At 38.5% G+C, this 22,360-nt stretch overlaps 1 protein-coding gene across 7 annotated transcripts in view; it reads left to right on the forward strand.

Annotated features, from left to right (window-relative positions):
* Positions 1-22,360, forward strand: part of GPATCH2 (G-patch domain containing 2) — a 200,365-nt gene that overhangs the window by 102,863 nt on the left and 75,142 nt on the right. For 5 of the 7 annotated variants that reach the window (XM_010599412.3, XM_023538697.2, XM_023538698.2 and 2 more), the window contains one exon: positions 16,658-16,725. In XM_010599412.3, the coding sequence (XP_010597714.1) occupies positions 16,658-16,725 (68 nt within the window). Of the gene's footprint in view, positions 1-16,657; positions 16,726-18,897; positions 22,191-22,360 lie in introns of those variants that run through there. The other 2 variants (XM_064276903.1, XM_064276905.1) reach the window with 2 other exon arrangements.

A 22,360-nucleotide genomic window follows, 5' to 3' on the forward strand; every position in this document is an offset into this window, starting at 1 on the left:
TCTTCTCCCCTTCCTTGCATAGTACACTTAGTAAGGGCTTAGAGAGATTTTTTTTTTTTTGAGAAAATGAACTGGGCATTTCTGGACTCAAATCCTGGCCTTGCTACTTGTTCGGTAGGTGGCCTTAGCTCTGTTGGGAGCTGCCATCAAGCCGACTCAGACTCATGGTGACCTTAAGCACAGCAGAATGACTGCTGGTCGATCCTGCGTCATCCTTGTGATCATTGGTATGCTGGAGTCCATTGTCACCGCTGTTGTGTCAATCCATCTCCCCAAGGGTCTTCCTCATCCTTGCTAGCCGTGTTTCACTAAACACGATGTCTTCCTCCATCGACTGAGCCCTCCTGATGACGTGTCTAAAGCAAGCGAGTCAGACAGTGCTCAGTGGTGATCTATGAGGTTTTTATAGGCTAACTTTTAGAAATAGATTGCTAGGCCTGCCTTACTAGTATGTCTTAGGCTGGAAGTTCTGGGTGACCCTGCTGGTATTTAAAATACCGGTGGCATAGCTTCCAGCATCAGAGCCACACACAAGCCACCACGGTACAACAAACTGACAGACAGGCAATGGAGGTGGTCTTCATTGGGCTGTTTTAATCTCCCTGAGCCTCGTTTATAAATTTAAGATAGTAATTAGAATCTGGCAGAGTTGTTGTGACCCTTAGAAATACTGCATGTGTAGTTTCTCACAGTGTCTGCCACCTAGGAGGTGCTCAGTAGAGTTTGTTGAAATCAGTAATAATGGACATTGTTTACAGAGTACATACTGGGTTAATCACTGAAGACAAACTAAAAGAATAAAACAACTAGTTGGTCACAGCCCAGCGGAGTATGCTACTCAATATTCCTTTTTTTTTTTTTTTTCAATATGCACAGTCCAGCAGTTGCGCCGTAGTGACATCGTGTCAGTGTTTTGCAGACTGGCCGAGATAAAAGACCTCGCTGTTTCAGATTCCATGGTGTGTTTTAACGTCTGTGGGGTCCCACGTCAGTACTGATGGAACAATTCAAAAAAGCTTGGTGATAGCTATTAGAGACCAGTCTCTTTGTTGTGTCGATGCCTAGATGCCACCATCGCTTTATGGGTAGCTCCTTATAGAATGGAGCCCTGGTGGTGCAGTGGTTCAGAGCTACGGCTGCTAACCAGAAGATCGGCACTTCAAATCTACCAGCCGCCCCTTGGGAACCCTATGGGGCAGTTCCGTTCTATCCTGTAGGGTAGGAATTGACTTGACGGCAAAGGGTTTGAGGTTTTTTTTTTTTTGTTTATTTTTTCCTTCTAGAATGAATCTTAAGGCTATATGATATCCAGCCATATTCTCAGAGCATGTGCTAAATACATGACAGACTTTTTTCCTGTCAAATAATTTTACAACAATGTGCTAACCCTCAAAGATAATTCTGCAATTTTATTTCTTTTTTTTTCCTCTCTTCTCTCAATTACATTTGACCAACTTGTATGAACATATTTTAAGAATTCATTAAATCTAGTAATAGCATCTCTTTCATTTTCTAGGCTTTATAAATTGTGAGCTACTCTTTATGTGAAACACATAGTAAAATTATATTCACTCGGTTTATTCTCTGCACACTTCCTACTAAGTTTTATTCTTTGTAGTACAGTAAAACCTATGAAAACTGGAACCTCTGTAAGGCAGAAACCTGTCAGAGAAGAAAAATGAAAATATTTCCCATTAAGAGAGAGTGACAGAGAAGTGGTTAAGACTGCACCCTGTCAAAGGTGGAAAACCTACGGGACCTAGAACAACAAGGAAGACACATCAAGTTCCGGCTCTTACAGGTCACACTGTATTTCATCTTATGAGACTGGGGTTAGAATGATTTTAGTTTTACGTGTGGCAGTGTGGCTTCTAAAGAAGATACGCAGACTTTTGATAGACTGCGTTCTTTACCCTGTATGTAAATTATTTGGCATATAAACTGAGGTATTCTGAAGCTGTAATAAAATGCTGACCAACTTGCATGAACAATATTTGTGCTTTTGACTAATTCAGCACATTTCAGTGCAGGCAAATGTGCTAAGACCCGTAGGTGACGCCACAGTAAGTTAGACGTAGCCTCTGCTTTTGAGGAACGTGTATCCTTGTAGAGAAGACAAACATGTACGTCATTCTAACACAAGGCAACCTGTTAAGTCATATAAGATATGGAGAACTGTTGGAATTAAGTGGAGAGAGAAACTTCTTTTGTTTTGCATGGCTAGAGAAGCCTTCAAGGTGTTTCATTGTTGTTTTGTTTAAAATCAGATAAAGCGATGGACTGTGTGTGAGTGTGTGTGTGTGTGTGAATGTATGATTGTGTGTGTGTGTGCGCGCGTTTGAATTTGGCCATGGGAGAAGGGGCATCCTCTTTACTATTTCAAGAGCAGGTATACAACTGGTCTGCCAGTTCAAGTTTCCTCAGGCCCTTAAAATTGGCCATGAAAAGCAAGTCTGGTGTAAAACATTCAGCTCAGAGACCATTCTGAGAGATAAGATACTTAACTCTTATTTAAACACACGACCTTCACACTAATGAAAAGCATCAGAATCATCAGCCCACATGGACACTAATAACATCTTTGTGGAAATATTGACTTAGGTTTTGTGATTTAGATTACTGTTCTTTACAATTCAGTGTGACTTGTATAGTAAATATGTATCTGTATTTCTCATACGTTCATGGGAGACAGCTATTAATTTGACTTTCTTCAAGCCTAACCAAGTCTGTTTCAAGTAATTCACTAAAAGGAATGGTGACGACCCCAGAAATAAACATTCCCGAAGGCCATCCATCTGCGCACCCTCCTTACTCCCCCTCCAGAAGAGCCCCCCGTTCCTGCCTGTGGCCGTGGCCGCGGTATCGGTTGTGCCGTCTGATTGCTGAGATTGCGTCTTGTACTAGACAGTTAGTCACATGGCAGAAATAGTGACAGCTAATCTGTGCTGTACGGATTATCTTACTTAAATCTCAGAGTTGTCATGTGAACAGCCCTGTCTTATCTCTGAGGAAATCGAGGCATCGTGACAGAGCTGAAGAGTAGGGGGTTAGGATTTGGACTCAGGTAGTCTGGCTTCATAGCCCCCACTTTATCACTGCACTATTCTGCTCTTAAAACTCGCATTACGCAGAGGGGAAAACTGGTGAAATCCAAACACTCCAGTTCATTTTGTTCAACGCTGGTGGATGGTATATTCCATTGTAATCACTGTACTGAATGGCACTCCCAGTTAGAAAATGTAAGGGAGTATAGTGCTTTGCTTTCTGAGTTACCCCTTGGAAAAATTACTCAGTATGGCTTTGTTTTCTAAACTTATCACAGAAGTTATCACCGTTGATTTTGTAACCTTCAGATTGAAAGATATGATATGCATTGTGTGGACTTTTGCTGTGAAACAGTAGAAAAGCTTAACCTAGTATTTAGTGCTTTACTGTAGATCTATTTGTGGGATCACGTGGAATGATTTTCATCTGTTCCAGTCGTAAGGCTAATTCTTCTATTCATGGGTATATTTTAAAGGATTGATGTCAGCTTTTAAGTATAAAGCTGTTGCCATGGAGTCACTTCCAACTCACAGTGACCCTGTAGTATAGTAGGGCAAAGATTTAATGCTTGGATAAAAGAAAACGTATTTTCTTTATTTACTACATTTGATATTTTCATGTTGTTAGGTGCTGTTGAGTCAGTTCCAACTCATACAGAACGAAACACTGCCCAGTCCTGCACCATCCTCACAATCACTGTTATGCTTGAGCCCATTGTTGCAGCCACTGTATCAGTCCATCTCGTGAGGGTCTTTCTCTTTTTCGCTGACCCCCTACTTTACCAAGCATGATCTCCTTCTACAGGGACTGATCCCTCCTGATAACATGTCCACAATATGTGAGATGTAGTCTCACCATCCTTGCTTCTAAGGAACATCCTGGCTCTGCTTCTTCAAAGACAGATGCTCATTCTTCTAGCAGTCCAGCACCTTAATTCAAAGGCATCAATTCTTCTTCAGTCTTCCTTACTCGTTGTCCAGCTTTCCCATGCCTGTGAGGTGATAGAAAATACCTTGACTTGGGCCAGGCACACATTAGTCCTCAAGGTGACATCTTTGCTTTTCAACACTTTAAAGAGGTCTCTTGCAGCACATTTGCCCACTGCAATGCATGTTTTGATTTCTTGACTGCTGCTTTCATGGGTGTTGATTGTGGAGCCAAATGAAATGAAATCCTTAACAACTTCCATCTTTTCTCCATTTATCATGATGTTGCTTATTGGTCTAGTTGTGAGGATTTTTATTTTCTTTATGTTGAGGTGCAATCCATACTGAAGGCTGTAGTCTTTATTTGATATTTTTCATGGGCTTCCACTTATTAGTATCAGATGTGGTGGGCATGAGGGAGGGATGAATGAAGGGAAACTGGAGTCAAGGAAAGGGAACAAACTTGCCAATCACAGAATCTCAGTATAAACTTTTCTTTGGGCAGCTCAGCCTCTTGGTAACAATGCTTAGTCTTTCAGTTCTCCTATCTGCTTCTCTCCAAGGTTGGCTTCTATTCTAGTCAGACTCATCTCCTTTGCAATATACATCCTGCCTTGGTTCATACCTTTTTACCTTTGTTTAGCATATGTTTTCCCTCCTTCCATCAGCCTAAATCCTACCTGTCTCTAATGCTCAGCTTAAGTTTCATCTCCGAAAAAGCACATTTGCTTATTTGGACTTTAATGGCTCCCCTTTCTTGAACTCCTGCTGCCGTTGTGACTGGGTGCACACATTTCAGCACCTGGTTTGTCTTCATTGCTTTCATGTATTTTACGTTTGCAGCATAGTTAGATAGCAGAGTTTATATTATGCATTTCTTTGGAATCTTCTACAGACCTAGCGGAGTACTGGGCATAGGAAGTAAATGTTCAGTGTCTCCACTCTTTGGTGGACTCCTAGTCCACTAAAGGCTATGCTGAGTTTTAAGAATCAAGGCAGAATTTAATGGATGTAACTTCTTAATTTTCCTGTCTTTCTAGAACATTTATTCGAGACTGAGTTTGGTGTATGTAAGAAAATATCCAAGTAATGGTGAATTAAACAAATAGGATTTCATTTTGCTTTTTCAACCTCATGTAATGAGAAGGCATTTAGTGGCTTGAAGACCCAGACGAACCGTTTGTTGGTAGGTACTGTGGAGTTGATTCCAGTTCATAGTGATGTGACAGAGTCGAACTGCCCAATAGTGTTTTCTTGGCTGTAATCTCTACAGGAGCAGATATCTAGGTCTTTCTCTCTCAGAGCCTCTGGTGGTTTTGAACCGCCAATGTTTCATTTAGGAACTGATCGCTTCCTTGTTGTGCCACGAGGACTGCTAGATAAATGGTGCTAGGGTGGAATCCTTACTATTCTCACATCCCAGGCAGCATGAAGTACAGAGAGGTCACTAGGCAGACATTAGCTGAGTTAAACCCCTTTTAGAGAAATTCCCTAGAAGGGCCACTGCGTGTAGAACTTACATCTTATGACCACCTCCCACTGCTTGAGTGATTCTGTTAGGTGGCTGGAGTTTACCTAGATGTTTATTTCTGTCAATTTTAAATGAATTCAACTAATAAGTACTTATCCCAAAATGTGAGCATCTGGCTATCTGATTATTTACTTAAATTAGGTATTGGCCAAAGGATATTGAAAATTGTAAGTTATTATTTGGGATGTATGTTGCCATTCATTGAGGAAAGATTGTAGGTAAATTACTAAGATTATATTTTCACTGTTACCTGTTTTCTGTATTTGATTTCTTTTTAATTAACTCCCTAATTTGTTTGCTTATATCTTAAAAAATACTCCGCACGTTTGTACTTGTGACCTTTTTACCTCCCCTCTCAAGTCATAGTTGCATACCTTTATTTATTTATTTATTATTATTAAGGAAATTTTTAGTTCAATTAACAGTGTAATAATCGGGTCGTGAACTCCGTTACGGAAGGTCGAGTGGTTGCCTGCTCATGTGTTCCGGGAGTGAGGCTTGTAGGCGGTAGTATTTTCGGTATTTTATTTGTTAAATCTAAATCCCATTAAGATGTCAATTTAGAAATGTGGAGACTATCAGCATTTTTCCTTATAAATTACTACCAGTGTATTCTTGAAGTCCTTAGAGACAATTTTTTGAATATCAAAACCAGCTATAATTCTTTTTCCCTTGATATAAATTAACATTTCGTACAGTATCACTGTCAGCTTAAAGTGGGAAGGAATTGACTAGTTATAAAAACAATCTGAAAAACAATGGAAATCACTGCAGCTTAAATAGGTATGTGCACAACTGAACATGTGATACATTATCAAATGGTTAATAAACAAAAAATATGGTTAATGTAGACGGAAAATGAAATGTTGATCATGTGACTTCAGGTATCCAAATAATTTAAGTAGTTTGTAACTGAGCGCTTAAAAGTTCTCAGAGTCTGCTTATGTTCTCAAAGTAAAGATTTTTTCAGGTACAGGGTAGAATTTTTGCCACAAAAGCTACCTTAACAATTTATTATATGCCGAAGCATGTTTGCTGAATGTCATCGTTGTCTTTACTGCCCTGTAATTCCCCAACCTCTTCTGCCACCAAAAATATAAAAGAAGAACAGGAAGAATTAATTTCACGTGGATCAAGCTTTTCAGCATATTAGAATCCTCCTTTGGAGTGAAAACTATTTGTTTATTTTTTAAGTTCTGTCCTTTATCGGGTAGACTCTGTATAAGGGAAACATCACGGAGGAAACATTTTCTGGCTTCTATTTTATACATGTGACATAAAAAAAACTTCTGTATAATTGCAGGGAAAGGTGGGAAAACATTACACCACCTATTAGAATTTTTATTCATTGTCTGAAATTTCTTAACATGGTCTCAAACGTTCCTTTAAAAGTGTTTTGAATGTCCAGATAGATAAAAGGATTCTTTATAAACAAGTTCCTTGGCAGGAGCTACATTTATGTGCTGTGTGTATTTCAGGCTAATAATAAGGGCTTACTGGGGGTCGCTGTGTCATATCCCAACGGTACCCAGTGAGATGGAGGGTTATCTATGTGTCAGCTAGAGAACCCTGTGGACAGTTGTGAGCAGGCAGGATAATGGGACTGAATTCTGACATGAGGGCTGAAATATACTGAAATAATGTTGCAGATGAAAAGAATAACTTTATAAAATAAATATAGTCTCCTTTCGACATCATTAGGCATACCCAGTAATAATTTTTTAATCGAATATGTTTCAGGTGGATAGATTGGGTAGAGTATGAAGTGAGCAAATACATCGTTGTTTTTATAAATAGATGAATATAAAATTCACAGGTTCCACTAAGCATTGATAGAAAGCTGCTGAGCAAAAATTGAAACTTTTTGCTTCTCTGTTATGATTCTGGAATTAACATTACCTGATATAGGCTTTTTTACCTTTTTAATTGCTATTTTAAGTCTGGAATGTAAAATTACTTCTGCCCAAACATAGATGCAGTAATACAGATATCTTTAAAATTGCTTTGCTTTACTCTATTTGCCAGATACTATTTTCATACACCATTGCACCATTTATTAATTTTTTTTTTAAATCACTAATTCTTTTAAAATGTTTTAATTAGGTCTTTGTATTTTTCTGCAAAGTCAGTTTGCCAAACCTAAATATACATTTATTTTGAGGGAAAAAGGGGTGTGTGTGTGTGTGTGTGTGCGTGTAAGAAAATATTCATTTTCAAATGTAGATGAGAATTGCTTTGGTGCAAATTGGGTAAGAAAATTGACGTTTTTACTATCATGCCATATGAATTGGAATTTTAGAAGATGTGTAGATTCACAGTATAAGCTGTAGAATAAAATTATAAACGTTTTTATACCATCTTTGTGTACATTTTGTTTGTTCCTTTGGCATTTAGTCTTTAAATGAGACAGGTCTGCACAATGGACTTTACGTAAACGTGTGTTGACATACCCTTGTTTTCCTGAGGCCCGCAGTGCTGTAAATCATGGTGAGTGAGCGAGTTAGGAAGCCTTTGGTCAGCCAGCAGAGGCCACTCACAGCTTGCTGCTAGAACTGGACGTCAAAGTGAAAGTCCTTACTGGCACTGCTGGGCATCCTTCCGAGCTGATTATTACTTTCTAACCAAAAAAAAAAAAAAAAAAGATTACTATGGAACAGTATGAAAAAAGTTGTTGCTGTATTTGTTTTTTAATTTTGTAGTGATTTATTTTTTTCTATTAAAGCATTTGGATCACTCATTAGTAGTTTATACCAGAAATGAGAATTTATGCACTTAATAATTAGATGTATTATTTTTCTAATGGACCAGTAGCTCTGAGTTCCTAATTATTAATGCTGACTTAATTTAGGAAAAACTGTTTAAAGTGAAGATTTAAAACAATTGCATTGTTTAGTTTTAGATTAGAATCAATTACTAACGTTTTATATATATAAATAAATGTGTATATACATTTCTATATTTTCATATAATTTGCATTTCGACAGTTCTTTTAGAGAAATAAATGCGCTATTATGACTTAAAAATGCGGTACGATGACTTGACAACGGCTGGGTGTCTGTGCCTTCACTCGCTGCGGCTGTGGTGCCGGCAGCTGCGAGGTTGCACCGTCCGCGTGGCGCACGTACCGGTTCCTGCCGGGGAGGCCAGTCCTCGAATGAAAGGGAAACCTCTTGCTTCTCTGTGGTTTACTTCCTGTGATTTCTTGATTCTTTATAAAAACCTTTCTGGCTTTAAGGTGTAATCTCACATTTAGATTGACGTCTGCTTTCGAAGGAAAAAATAGTCCAAGTTGTCTAATTTTCTCCAAGTTCCATTGCATCTTCTCATCATACTTTGTTTACCGCCACTATCCTCCCTATAGCGCAGTGTTTACATTTTATACTACTTTGGCTGTAATGATTAGTAGTGAATCCAGTTGTTATTCTCAGAGTCTGTTTGTAACACACTGGCAACTCTGTGTGGCACTGCCATGCCCTCTTGTACTTAAAATAGCCCCAGGGGCTACCTTGAAGCTACAGGTAACCAGGGTGTCACTGAATGTGTAATTCCAGGCAGAAGACTTTCCAAGAGTGTACTGCAGGTTCAGACCTGCATCTCCTATGGTGAATTCCCAGATCCAGAAGACACTTGCTTTAGTATTGTATGTTCTTTTGTGTATTCCCCTGAAAAGGAAAAAGTACTAGGTCATGAATAGAACAACTTAAGGTTTAAATCTAGCTCCATTCAGTCTGTAACCTGGGGCGTGTCCCCTAGCCTCAATGAGTATCCATGCCTTCCTCTATTAATTGAGAATAATGGTATCTATTCACTTGTAGCCACCTTGTTTGTGAAACACTCTACAGCAGTGGCAGGAGCTGTAAAGAAGAGGGGTGTCATTATCACTAACTACAATAACACTTCTACAATTATATTAATTCTTGATGTATCATGGTTGGTTATTATCACACTTCCTCTGTTGGTTTGTTCATGCTTACTTCTTCCAAGAAGAGTGGAAATTGCATAATAAACGTGCTGTGTACCAGTGTGGAACTCTTAACCTTGACTAAGTGGTAAAAGTCTTCAGATTCGCCCACAGTTTATAGCCACGGTGGAGCCCTGGTGGCACAGTGGTTAAGCCTTTCACTGCAAACCAAGAGGTCAGCAGTTCTAATCCTCCAGCTGCTATTTGGAAACCATATGGGGCAGTTTGACTCTGTCCCATAGGGTCGCTATGAGTTGAAATCAACTCCATGGCAGAGGATTTTTGTTTTTTGCTTTTTTTTTTTTAAACCCACTATAGTCTATTTGTGTTCCAGAATTGAACTTGCTCAAAGCAGCCCATATATTTAGATAACATAACGGCTGTGAGTAGTAGATGCCACATGCCTCCTAATAAGAGGTTTTCTCCTAAGTGCCTTACAAGTGTGAGCTCTGCTGGTAAGAGCAAGATTGTGAATACTGATGGATGTATTTAAAGATAGGAATGATGAGAATGTCTGTAACATTATTGAGTTTTACAAAATTCCAAACTCAGAGGCATTTTCTTAGTTGGGAAACTAACTTATGTTGTGTAAATTTTGTAAACCGGTTTTGAAATCTCAGGTAATTAATTGTCCTTGGAAATGGACCCCCTTCTTCTGGAACATTTCTTCACAGGAGAACTTTTTTCAGGCCTGAACCCCCCGGGTGGGGCGGATGTGAGAGGCTCGCCCAGGATCCGCATCCCACCAGGCACACGCTAGGCCTTCTGCATGCACTGCTGCTGTTTTTTAGTTTCTTGTCACCAGTGAAGAGGTTTTGTCCTGGTCCACTGTATAAATTCAAGTTTTATTTTACAGAAATCCATACAAATAAAGGTAAAATATTATCACATGAATTATTTACTGATGTTATTCTTACTTTTAAAACAAACAAGCAAACTTAGAATAAGAGGGATTCCTTAATTCAAGACTTTGTCAAGACATCAAAATAATTAGTTCAGTATAACTGAAATCATCCATTGAATGGGAACCAGGTGCCATTTATTATGTAATAAGCTTAAGCATAGTTTTATATACGTACTACCATAAAACCAAGCCTGTTGCCATTGAGTCGATTCTGACTCATGGCGACCCCATGTGTTACAGAGAACTACCCTCCTGGGGGTTTTCTTGCCTGTGATCTTTATGGAAGCAGATCACCAGGGTTTTCTTCTGCAGTGCCACCAGGTGGGTTCAAACTGCCAACCTTTAGGTTAGTAGTCAAGTGCGAACTGTTTGTACCACCCAGAGACTTTTATATACATAGTTGTTCTTAGCTGCTGTCCAGTTAATTCTGACTCATGGCTACCCCATGCGTAACAGTTCATCAGTAAATATTTGTAGAATTGTATTAGGTAGAACAGTATTGGGTACTGGATTTAGAACAAGGAACAACGGAGCCTGCATAAGGAGTTGGGGAGATAGATCACATGAGAAAACAGGTAAGAATCAGATTAGGCAGGGTCTTTTTTTTTTTTCAACATTTTATTGTACTTTAGGTGAGTGTTTACACAGCAAATTAGTTTTCCATTCGGTAATTCATACACAAATTGTCCTGTGACGTTAGTTGCAATCCCTCAAAGTGTCAGCACTCTCCCCATTTCCACCCTGGGCTCCCATTTCCATCGTCCAGTTTCCCTGCCTTGTCATCTTTGCTTTTGGGCAAATGCTGCCCTTTTGGTCTTATATAGTTGATTGTTCTAAGGAGCACACTCTTCACAGACATTATTGTTTATTTTGTAAGCCAGTCCATTATCTGGCTCGATGGTGGCCTCCAGGGATGGGCCTTCAGTTCCATGTTAGAAGACTGTCCTAGGTCAGTAGTCTTGGCAGTTCCTCCAGTCTCTTATCAGACCAGCATACCTGGTCTTTTTTATGAATTTGAGTTTGCTTCTACATTTTATACCCATTTCAACCAGAACCCTCTACTGTGATCCTGGTCAGAGTGGTAGTAGCTGGACACCATCTAGTTCTGGTGTCAGGTTAGAGGAGGCTGTGGTTCACGCTGGCGCTTAGTACTTTGGACTAACTGCTTCCTTGAGTCTTCGGTTTTTAGGGGGGAGGGTCTTGCATGCAAATCTAAGTAGTTTTAATTTTACCTTCAGTGTAGAGCCGTGAATGGCCTTGGGATGAGAAAGCTGACATATGAAAAGCAGTGATTTAGAAAGTTGAATTTGCAAAGTTGGTAGAGTGGATTGAAGCAGGAGAAATAAATCACTTACAACTCCCTTAGTGGTGATTTTTTCCCCCATTCCTCTTAAATCATATAACTACTCTGTTTTCCTTTAACCTTATAAATAATATCCAACTCATATTACTTGAATCATCACTTTTTGTATTTGCTTAAAAAGTAATTCTGAAGTCATTTTTACTTTTTTGTGTATTGCTTTTAAAGTAATTGTAATCTTATATTCTTGAATATATCTTCCTATCCCCAAATAGCTTGTGCCTTTTGTGAATTGTGACCACTCTATAATAATACATGTGAGTATGGATGACACAATGAAATATTTTATTTATTCCCTCAACTCTCCTGTCACAGAACTTTTTGGAACACCAGTATAAAACACAGGTGCCCTTAATTGAAATGCTTTTTTGGAGCATTTTTCTTTATTCTTCTGTATAGTGGTAAAAGATAAACAACACATTCATTTTAATGACAAAATTAATAAAATTTAATAACAAACCCTAAAACATCATTTTCTTAGTTTTTTTTTTTTTTTAATAAATGAAGATAAATTTATAGACGTACAACTAAAATAGGCGTCCTTCCATGTCTTTGCCCTCCTCCCCTTACTACCTGCCCCCGTGGTTTAAAGTCATATTTTTAAGCTTGTTATTGCTAAGTTGTTTTCCGTAATATCTGTCACTTACATATATTTGACTGACAGATTTGTTGAACATACCAGGGGACCTTCATACAGAGGCTGCTTAACTTTAAAGGCTTGTTTCTCTCTTCAAAAAAGCAGAGTCAAATTAATAATTGTCCTGTGAGAAGCAGGAAACATCTAGGTCTTGACAAACTGGCAGGGAGACTCGGGCAGTGTCTCCCTGCAGCCTGGAGGCCAGGCGGATTTGACTGACGAGTCCTCACAAAATTGAAAGGCCTTCTTTTGAATGGCAGCCTGCCCCCAGGAGTATTTGTCAGTGTGGGCACTGAAGCAGAATAGCAGTGGAAGGCAAACACAGTACAGCTGAACACCGGAGCAAAGTTGAAGACAAGGGTTATACTGGAGGGAAGGCGGAAAGCACGATGGTTTCTTACACTTGTGTGGGCACATACGACTTTATTAATTTACAGGACTCTTAATCATTGAGATTTTAAGTAGGATATCATCCAGAGTGGGCAACCTCTTTATTAATCCTGCAAGTCCATTGTGTCTCCAATAAGTTTTCCTGGTTTTGGAGATGATTTGTTCAAATCTCAGGTTGCAGAAGAATAGGGTGGAATGAGTGGGTTTGATAATGACAAAATGAAAATGAGATGTAAAACCAACTCTTCTGTTCATCTTTTGAGGGAAGTCATAAAATCAGTGTTCATAAATTAGTGATAAAAAGACTAAGAAATTGCTCTTAATGGGTTTACTAACTGAGACAATAAATACATTATTGAGCTGCATTTTCTGTACACTAAGACTTGCTGACCTTATAAATACTGACAGAGGTACTTGTGCAACTGTTAAATTTTCATCTGTTTCTACCGTTCCTGTTTTCTGAGGTTGATGACTTGATTGTTAACAGAAAACAACAAAAACAGAGACCCATGTGGCCTTGTAGCGTGATAGTTTCTTTGACAATCTAAAAAGTCCAGAAGTCAGTGACGTAAAAGTTATCTCGAGACTATCCATTCATTTCTAGGTTTGACGTTATTTAAAAATTTAACAACATACATAATAAGCATAGGTCATGACAAGACATACACCTACTTTGTTTAGGATTGTAGTCACTATGGATTCAGTAATATTTAACAGATCATAGAAATTCAGGCCACATGATGTTGTTGTCTAAGGTTATCATCACTAAATATTAGTTAATTACATTAATGTTTATCTCCAGAGGTTTAACAAATAACAGGGATTGGGTTGTGGAGATACTGTTTTCATCAAGATCAGAATACCTGTTCCCTACATAGTCTTGTGGAATAAAATTCAATTTCTTCCTTTCTAATGGACTGTTGTATATGAATATTTTATCGGATACTTAAGGTGACTTTTTTTATTTGTGATTTCTTTCTAAGATGTTTCTGGAATTATCAGAAGGGAAATGTTTTGGGAAAGGAAATTGTTTACTGGCAATTAATACATTTAAAATGGCTTCATTCTATTTTTATAAAGATTATTGTCTGACCCTGAATTAATGATGAAATAGTTACAAATGCTTAGAAATAATTCTTTAAGGTTTTTTTTTGAAGTTTTATAATACTCTGAAGTATTCTACTAACAACCAGTCATATTAAACACATGTTTTAAAGCTTTAAACGCCCTGGAGCCTCCGCGTGACAGTGCTTTCCACAAGCCGAATTCTGCGTTAAAGATACTGTCGTCAGATTTTAGTCAAGGATGTCTGCTCACTAAAATAGCAAAGGGTTCTCATCATGAGAAAGAACATTTTACTCCTTGAGCAGACATTGACCTTGAGAAAATCATCACACATGGATCTCAGTGTTGCTTTATTTCATTTAAAAAAAAAAAAAAGATGCCTATTTGCATATCTTTAAAAGTAAAACAGAAATTTATGTGAAATAACAATAAAGAAAATTAAACCTTTTTTTTCCAAAAAGGGGTGTGTACTAGGTAATTATGTAAAATAATTTCAATATCTATATTTGATATGGAGCCCTGTTGGTGCGGTGGTTAAGAGCTTGGCTGCTGAACCAAGAGGTCAGCAGTTCAAATCCACCAGCCACCCCTTGGAAACACTATGGGGCAGTTCTCCTCTGTCCTGTGGGGTCATTACGAGTCCATATCGACCTGATGGCACCTGACAACAGCATATTTGATACTGTAGACCTTTGGTGGGTTATTTGCAGCAATTGAATCGATATGTATGTATGTATGTATTACACACATGTACATAAATGATTTCTGAGAAATACATTCTATGATTATTTATGACTAGATTGAAAGCTTACATTTGTATTGTGGTATAAATTAGTTTTAAATGCCATTTGATTATATTCAGTTGCATTGTTTTCATCAGGCAATTTATCACATGGGTGTATGTAAAATTTCTTCGTTTATTAAATTTCAGATTATGTATCTCAAGCCAGAGCAAGACCTAAACCTTTTTCCATAAGTATAGCTTCAGGTAAACAAGCAATTTTAGTCCTGAAAATAGCTTCTGCCTCTGTCAACACATTGTTTATTTTTTCTCTGAGATAAAAAGTTCAGTTTTCTGATATTTGTACCAAGATAAAGTCAGTAAACAAGATTAATATAGTGTGGAAAAGGTTGTCAGCAGCCCTGGCAAAGGAAATAAGTTGCCTGTACATAGAACATACTGTAAACTGAATAAAAGTGTCAGGTCCACCATGAGATAATGTGATCACGACGCTCTAACAAAGCGTGACATAAGCACAGTCGGCTGTTGTCATAGCCACAGTGTAGAAAATGGATTACTGACTTCCAGGGATACCACTGGAATAGCATGAAAACCTCGTCTGGCCCCGAATGCAGGATGCAGTCCTAGAGTTGAGCCCCGTGTTCACCTGTGGTGCTCGGCCACGGGGTTTGTAATGCCATCATCTGGGCAGAGTCGCGGGATTTGTACTTCTCGGGGTTTCACGGTAAAGGCTTCTTGCATCCTTGTTACCCAAGGGACACAGGAAGGAACGGATTTTTGAAAATGCCTTAGAGGCATTTTACTACCTCGTCCTGCCTTTTTTGACTGTGTACTTTACATAGCACTTCTGTAATTACAGAAGGACTTTTTGGTTATGACAGATTTTAACTTAGAGCCCTTTGCGCTGAGTTCTTGCTTTGTCTATTGTGCTGGTGGATTCATTCACCAATTGTGTGCTGTGTTTGTAGGCCCTTTGAGAACCCTCTGTTGTAAGATGGAAAAGTAGCTTAAATCATCAAAGTCTTTGAACTTCATTGGACTTTCTGGTTTAGAAATAAAGGAGTAAAATACTGTTCTATGAAATTACATTTTGTTCTACATAAGAACACAGATAATCCCTAACTTTGGGGGGAAACTATAAAAAGAAGTATTCATGACTTCCGTGGTTTAAGTTTTTATGTGCATTTAAGTGTGTGCATCGTCATACATGGAAACCTTGGTGGCGTAGTGGTTAAGTGCTATGGCTGCTAACCAAAGGGTCGGCAGTTTGAATCTGCAGGTGCTCCTTGGAAATTCTATGGGGCAGTTCTGCTCTGTCCTATCGGACTAGCATTTAAGTGTGTGCATCGTCATACATGGAAACCCTGGTGGCGTAGTGGTTAAGTGCTATGGCTGCTAACCAAAGGGTCGGCAGTTTGAATCTGCAGGTGCTCCTTGGAAATTCTATGGGGCAGTTCTGCTCTGTCCTATCGGACTAGGTTTGGCTTTGGTTTGCCATTGTCATGCGTATTATTTATATTTAAGGATTAACTACAAATATGGCGGTACTCTGAAATATCATCTGCTCAGCACTGATCTAATTAAGTAAATCTCTTTTTTTACATAAGATTAAAAGTGTCTCCAGTTGGACAGTATTTGAAAATAAAAAAGTCAGTGGTCTAGTTTATAAGAAAGACGTTTATTTTACTCTAAAGGTACTTTTAAAATAGTCTTACAATTCTAGCAGAGGAACTACACTAGACCAAAACAAGTAGAATGCTAAAAAACCAAGTTGAACCCATTGCTGTCGAGTCAATCCCAACGCATAGCGACCCTATAAGCCAGAGTAGAGCTGCCCCATAGGGTTTCCAAGGAGCAGCTGATGGATTCAAACTGCTGCGACCTTTTGGATAGCAGCTGAACTCTTAACCACTGTGCCACCGTAAACTGTACTTTTGGTTTCTGCAATTTTATCTGAGATTTTAAGAATTAATGCTATATTCTGTTATATTCTCCTGTTTAGCTTGAATGTCCTCCATTGGAAATTCCCTGTTATTTATTGTCCTTTTTTACAAACTCAGTTGTGATGTATTTTTTGTTTTTAAATCTTGCTTCAGATGACCACCTCTGGGCCAGTCAGTAACAAGAGGATGGTTCACTTCTCCCCAGATTCTCACCACCATGAGTGAGTACTCACTGTGTCTATAAAACCTCGCTGATGTGTTCTGCTTACTTCTTTGGGGAAATTGGCAACTATTGCTGGTAAAGGCGGTTTAATTTGTACCCATCTGAAGAGAGACCAAACGTCGTATGCCACTGGCAATAGTGCAGAAACAGTTTAAATAAAACCCATTGCAGAAATCTAAATAAAGATTTTACAGTATAGTCATTCTTTTATTTCATTTGTGATAGAATTTGACATTCACGTACAGTGAACCCCATGAGAGCAAGAACTTGATGGGACTGCCTTGTTTTTCTGAGTCTTACAAGTTTTCCACCTTTGACAGGGTGCAATCTTACCGCTCACTTTAGTGGAAAATATTTGAGTTTTCCTTCTCTGACAGGTTTCCTTCTTACACGGGTTCTGGCTTTCGCTAGTTTTACTGTATTGTCTTACAACATTTTTAAGATTCTGTTTTCGTTACAATAAGTAGCATCAAGCACCCCTCCTAGTGCTCTTCCTTTTCTCCCCAAAACCAAAAACCAAACCCATTGCCATCAAGTCGATTGCAACGCACAGCAACCCTTCCTAAAGCCGTGAAAGGCGGAGTGTGACTGGTTTCCTCATTACTTCTCTGCTCTTCCTCCTGCCCAGCATTTGGTAATAATATTAAAGAATTGTGAAGGGACCAGAATGTGTCTGCATTTACCAATAAAGGGGAGAGACTAGTTTATTGGATAATCAAGCAAATAATTAATTTGCTAAAAAGTTAAGCAGTTGAGCATTGACTTTGGAAAATTCCTGGATGAATTTCTAGGTGCTAATTTTATTTCTAAATATATCTTTTGTTGGAAGAGCTTAAATATGTTATGTATAGTAGCTCAATACCACATACATCTTGTGGAGTAGGTTGCACTTGAAAAACGACGTGAAGCAAATAAAGACGTAAAGTAATTATCAAATGAAATTATTCTGATCAGCAATCATATTAGGGTCCATTAGATCCTAATTTCTGAAATCTACTCCTTAACGAATATAAAACAGAAATCGTAGTTCAGATATAGCATAAAGATACATAAGTCTTCCCTTTTAGTAGCTGGTTTCATTGATTTTTATTCTCCTTTAAGACCTTCTGTCTGTCAGAAAAAACAAAGAGTAAAAGCATTTGTTATTTCAGAATGACAACCAAAAGATTTTCAAATTTTCTTAATTTTCTGTTGTGATAAAAAACAAAACCTCAGGCAAGTAGATTTAGAGTGGTTTTTAAACCAAAAATTGCCTTTGGTAAAAATGGTGAATTCCCTGAGGGCAGACTAATGCCATATCTTTTCGTCACCAGTGTAGTTGTGGCGCTAGTCCAGTGCCTGGTACGTTGTAGAAGACGTAAAAGTGAACTGAAAATAGGACAGCTTAGATAATGCCATCTGGAGTGTTGCTTCTCACATAAGCAGGCGTGATCCCACATTATATTCTCCCCACTTCCCTTCCCCACCGGTCTCCACAGTGGTTCTCCATTGATTCAGTCAGAATCTGGGCAGGGAACTCAGGTTATCAGTATATTTAGGGCTTCCCAGATGATCTCAGTGTGTGGAGTACCATTCTTTCAACACTCAGGACTAAAACATTGGGGTCATTTTAATCTCTCACATTCTACAGACTACTAGTCCAGTCGTTCGAATATCTCAGACCGGCCCCTCTTTTTAATTTCATTTTCCACTACCTTACCTAAAGTTCTGTTACCTTTTACATTATTAGAGGGTCCTAGTGGGTCTTCCTGTCTCTGCTGTCACTATTTCAGTACAGACCACTTACTTTAGCTACTCAAGTTCAGTTCTGATCATTTTATCTCCCAACTCAAAACCTCCAATTGCCAACAGAGAGAAAAGCAAATCTCCTTAGCATATCACTGAACGCCCTGCACAGTCTGGCTCCAGCTACCTTTCTGCCTTCTTTTCCATCATCTCTCCCTTGTAAGTCCTATGGTCCAGCTATCTGGTCTGCCTCTGTTTTCTGAATATCATAACCTGTACTTCGTTCCTCCCTTCTCTCTGGGGTTTTTTCTCATTCCTTTCCATAGTACCCACCGTGTTTTTACACAGCTAACATGTGCCTTCTGCGTTTGTCTGCCAGCTGCGCCCTCCCACCACAAGGTGTTTTCATGAGCATGCTGTGCTCTTTTTTTTTTTTTTTTAACAGCAGCGTGTGGAAGAAGATTGGCATGGTGATGCTTGTGACGGTCCCTTCCAGGGGGAGGGCACAGCCAGCAAATGCAGAAGGCCTGCGTTGTTTGTGTAAAAATACATGTATCTATCAAAACTCTATGTATCGTTTAACAACTGATTAAAAAATTATCTACTAGAATGTATTAGCAAGTAACATAACGCAGAACTAACGATAGCTTAAACCCAAAGAGCTTTATTTTTCTTACGGAAGTCTGGATGAAGGTGCCTCTAGGGTTTGTTGACTAGCTTTAAGATGTCATCACGGGCTGTACTGTTCCTCTTTTCTTCATCATCCTTGCATTTTTTTTGCTTTATACCCTCATACTTATTGCCCCATAGTCTCAAATGGCCGCTACAGGCCTATCTACACATCAGGTGTGCATTTAAGGCAGGAAGAAGAAGGGAAGGATATTCCTAGCACCTCTCCACTTTCACCTTTTATCAGGAAACAAAGTGCTCAAAACAACCAACCATATTGCTTACATTGGCCTCTTTCATTGCTCAATAATAAAAAAAAAAATTGCTCAATATCCTGAAGTTATCCCATCATTCCTTTAACAGAAGAACACGTATTGTCTGTGTTCAAGAAATGGTCAGAGATAGTTTTAGTTGTATGCTTCATCAACTTTCTAGCTGAAATAAATGGATCCATACTGCCATTTTCTCTTCTTCTACTCAACTTGCTCCCTATTTTAAAATATGATACAGAAAACCCACTTTTGATACCAAATTCAGCACTCCAGGGAAGGAAAACTAGGGTATTCATGTATACCAGTAATTCCCAGGGGATGCGTAGCCAGCAGTAGTTGTGGGTCAGTTTCTAGATCCCTGGCTTCCGTACGTCTTCTTTTTCTGCAAATCCTCAGACCTGGGTGTTTTGCTGGGTCTTGCGTTTCACAATTGCCTCTCTCCCACTTTGGAAAAGAAAGATGTCCCCCCTCTTCCTAATCTTAGTTTAGCACATTGCCCCATAGTGCAAAATCCTTTTGGGTTCCAAACAGAGGAAAATTCGAAATACTGTGCTGGTATTGAAATTGAGGGATTGAATCTAATGACTAGGTAACAAAGTGTTTTGCAAATTAGGTAGGTGGTTTCCAGTTCTTTGCTTTCAGCAGTTGGTAGCTTATTAAACACACTCTTTGGTGCTAGAGATCATTGCATGACTTGCCATAAAACTCTGAAGGAGTTCAGGTAATTGAGTGAGAGCTCTATCCAAATTCCTTTTCTTTCCACTTAACAGTTAGTGTGAACCAGGTTTGTGAGTACTCAAATCTGTAAAAGTAAAAAGTAGGAATAGAATGGATACTAAAAATAATGTTCGTCAATGGATACATGAACTAATTTGGGGAAAAGTTCATTAATGATGATGGATTTTTAACAAAGTCTCACTTTTTTCCCTTAGTATTATCAAAATACATTATATTCATTTTGGTTTATTTGTGGTTGGTTTAATAGTAACTATTTCAGATCTTCAATAAGTGGTTATGAACTATCGACAATTGGTAGAGATACTGAATAACTGATATACCTATCAGAAGAATTTTTTTAACACTTAGGGTTTTATAGTCAGAGAAATTCAAGAAAGTTTAATTTTTAATATATTCATACGTTTATTGCAGAGAAGTATGATAGGGTAACCTATGAAAGATGTGTAAGCATAAAACTGTATTACTACAGGATAAATTTCTGTAAGGAGGTGAAGTAGAAGAATGAGTTTAAGGAGGAAAATAAACCATGTAAAATCATCAGATCTCAAACAAGTGCTTATTCTGGTATTTTTTTTTAATGTGGTTGGTATCAAAACTGAAAACCAAACTCATTACTGTCAAGTCGGTATCAAAACAGTGATATTTAAATTTCAATATATATATTTAAAAGAGTAGCATAATGGTTTTATTTTAAAATATCCATATCTATAATTGAGAGAGAATTAAACCCTTTGCAGCTCTTTAAATTTATGATGAAAAACTTTATACATCTACATAAAAATATGTGAGGAGAATATTTTCATAACTGTTTCAGATGAAATCTACTCAAGAAAATTTGAAGACTGCTGATCTATAGTATGAATTTAGGAAAAAATAGCAGTATCCTACAAATGATGGTTGAACAAATAGTGTTTTCATTTTCTGACATAAACAGAAATCTGGAAGTAGGTAGTTCTGAGGCTATTGGAGACGCAATAACAGTATCCGCCACAAATTCCTTTAAAGAATCTTTGGTATTTTTCCCTACCAGCAATCCTCTATATCTCCTCTATTCTCTCAGGTTATTACTTGTACTTGGTTATAGTATTTATCATATTATTCTCTGGAATATAGTTATTACGTACACGCTCGATCCTCCTTAATGGATCTTGAACTTGCTATGGTTGGAGAATTTGTTGTTGTCTTCTGTGAGACTCTTACAGTACACAGCACAGTGCTTTACACATTAGGTCAAGGTTATCAAGTTCCACCGCTGGCTAGTGATGGGACTTGTTTGTGAATGTACACTTGTTAAATGCAGTTCATAATGGACAGAAGCAGGTGATGCTAGAGCTAGAACAAAACCAGAACCAAACATGTTGCCATGAGTCAAGAGAAAGACCCTCAACAAGATGGATTGACGCCAGTGGCTACAGCGGTAGACTCAAGCATAACAGGGATTGTGAGGATGGTGCAGGACTGGGCAGTGTTTCATTCTATTGTACATAGGGCCGCTATAAGTCAGAACCGACTTGATGGCACCTAACAACAACAATCTTTACAGTAGCAGGCTGCCACATCTTTCTCCCATGGAGTGTCTGGTGGGTTCGAACTGCCCACCTTTCGGTTATCAGCCAAGCGTTCTACCCACTGCACCACCAGGGCTCCTACTAGAGCTTGAAGGAACCTTCAAGAAAAAAACCTGTTGCCAACTAGTCAATTCCAACTCATGACAACCCCATGTGTTGCAGAGTAGAACTGCTCCATGGGGTTTTCCAGCTTGTGACCTACTGGAAGCAGATCACCTGGCCCTTCTTCCAATGTGCCACTGGGTGGGTTCCACCCAACCATCAGCCTTTTGGTTAGTAGTTGAGCACATAACTCTCTGCGCCACCCAGGAACTCCTTAGGCATAGTCTAATCCAATCACCTGATGTTGTAGTTATGAACTTGAGGCTCAAAAAAGCTACACTAGCTGCTTGGGTTCACACACTAGCTAGTAGAAGATCATAAGGCCTACCACCACTAGATATAAACACTAAATATTGTCTTTTCTGGGTGGTGATGGAATTACAGGTTGGTTTGTTTATTCATCTTTGTATATGTATTTTTTTTTTTTTTTTTGGTACCTTTTGGTATTTTCCAAACTTTATTCCATAGGTATGTTACCTTTAAATTTAGGGGGGAAAAAACTCACAGTGACTATTATAAAAAGAATGATACTAATAGAGTTCTATTGTATAGTTCTTTT

The sequence above is a fragment of the Loxodonta africana genome, chromosome 25 (genome assembly GCF_030014295.1).
Source record: "Loxodonta africana isolate mLoxAfr1 chromosome 25, mLoxAfr1.hap2, whole genome shotgun sequence".
In the NCBI taxonomy this organism is placed as follows: Eukaryota; Metazoa; Chordata; class Mammalia; order Proboscidea; family Elephantidae; genus Loxodonta; species Loxodonta africana.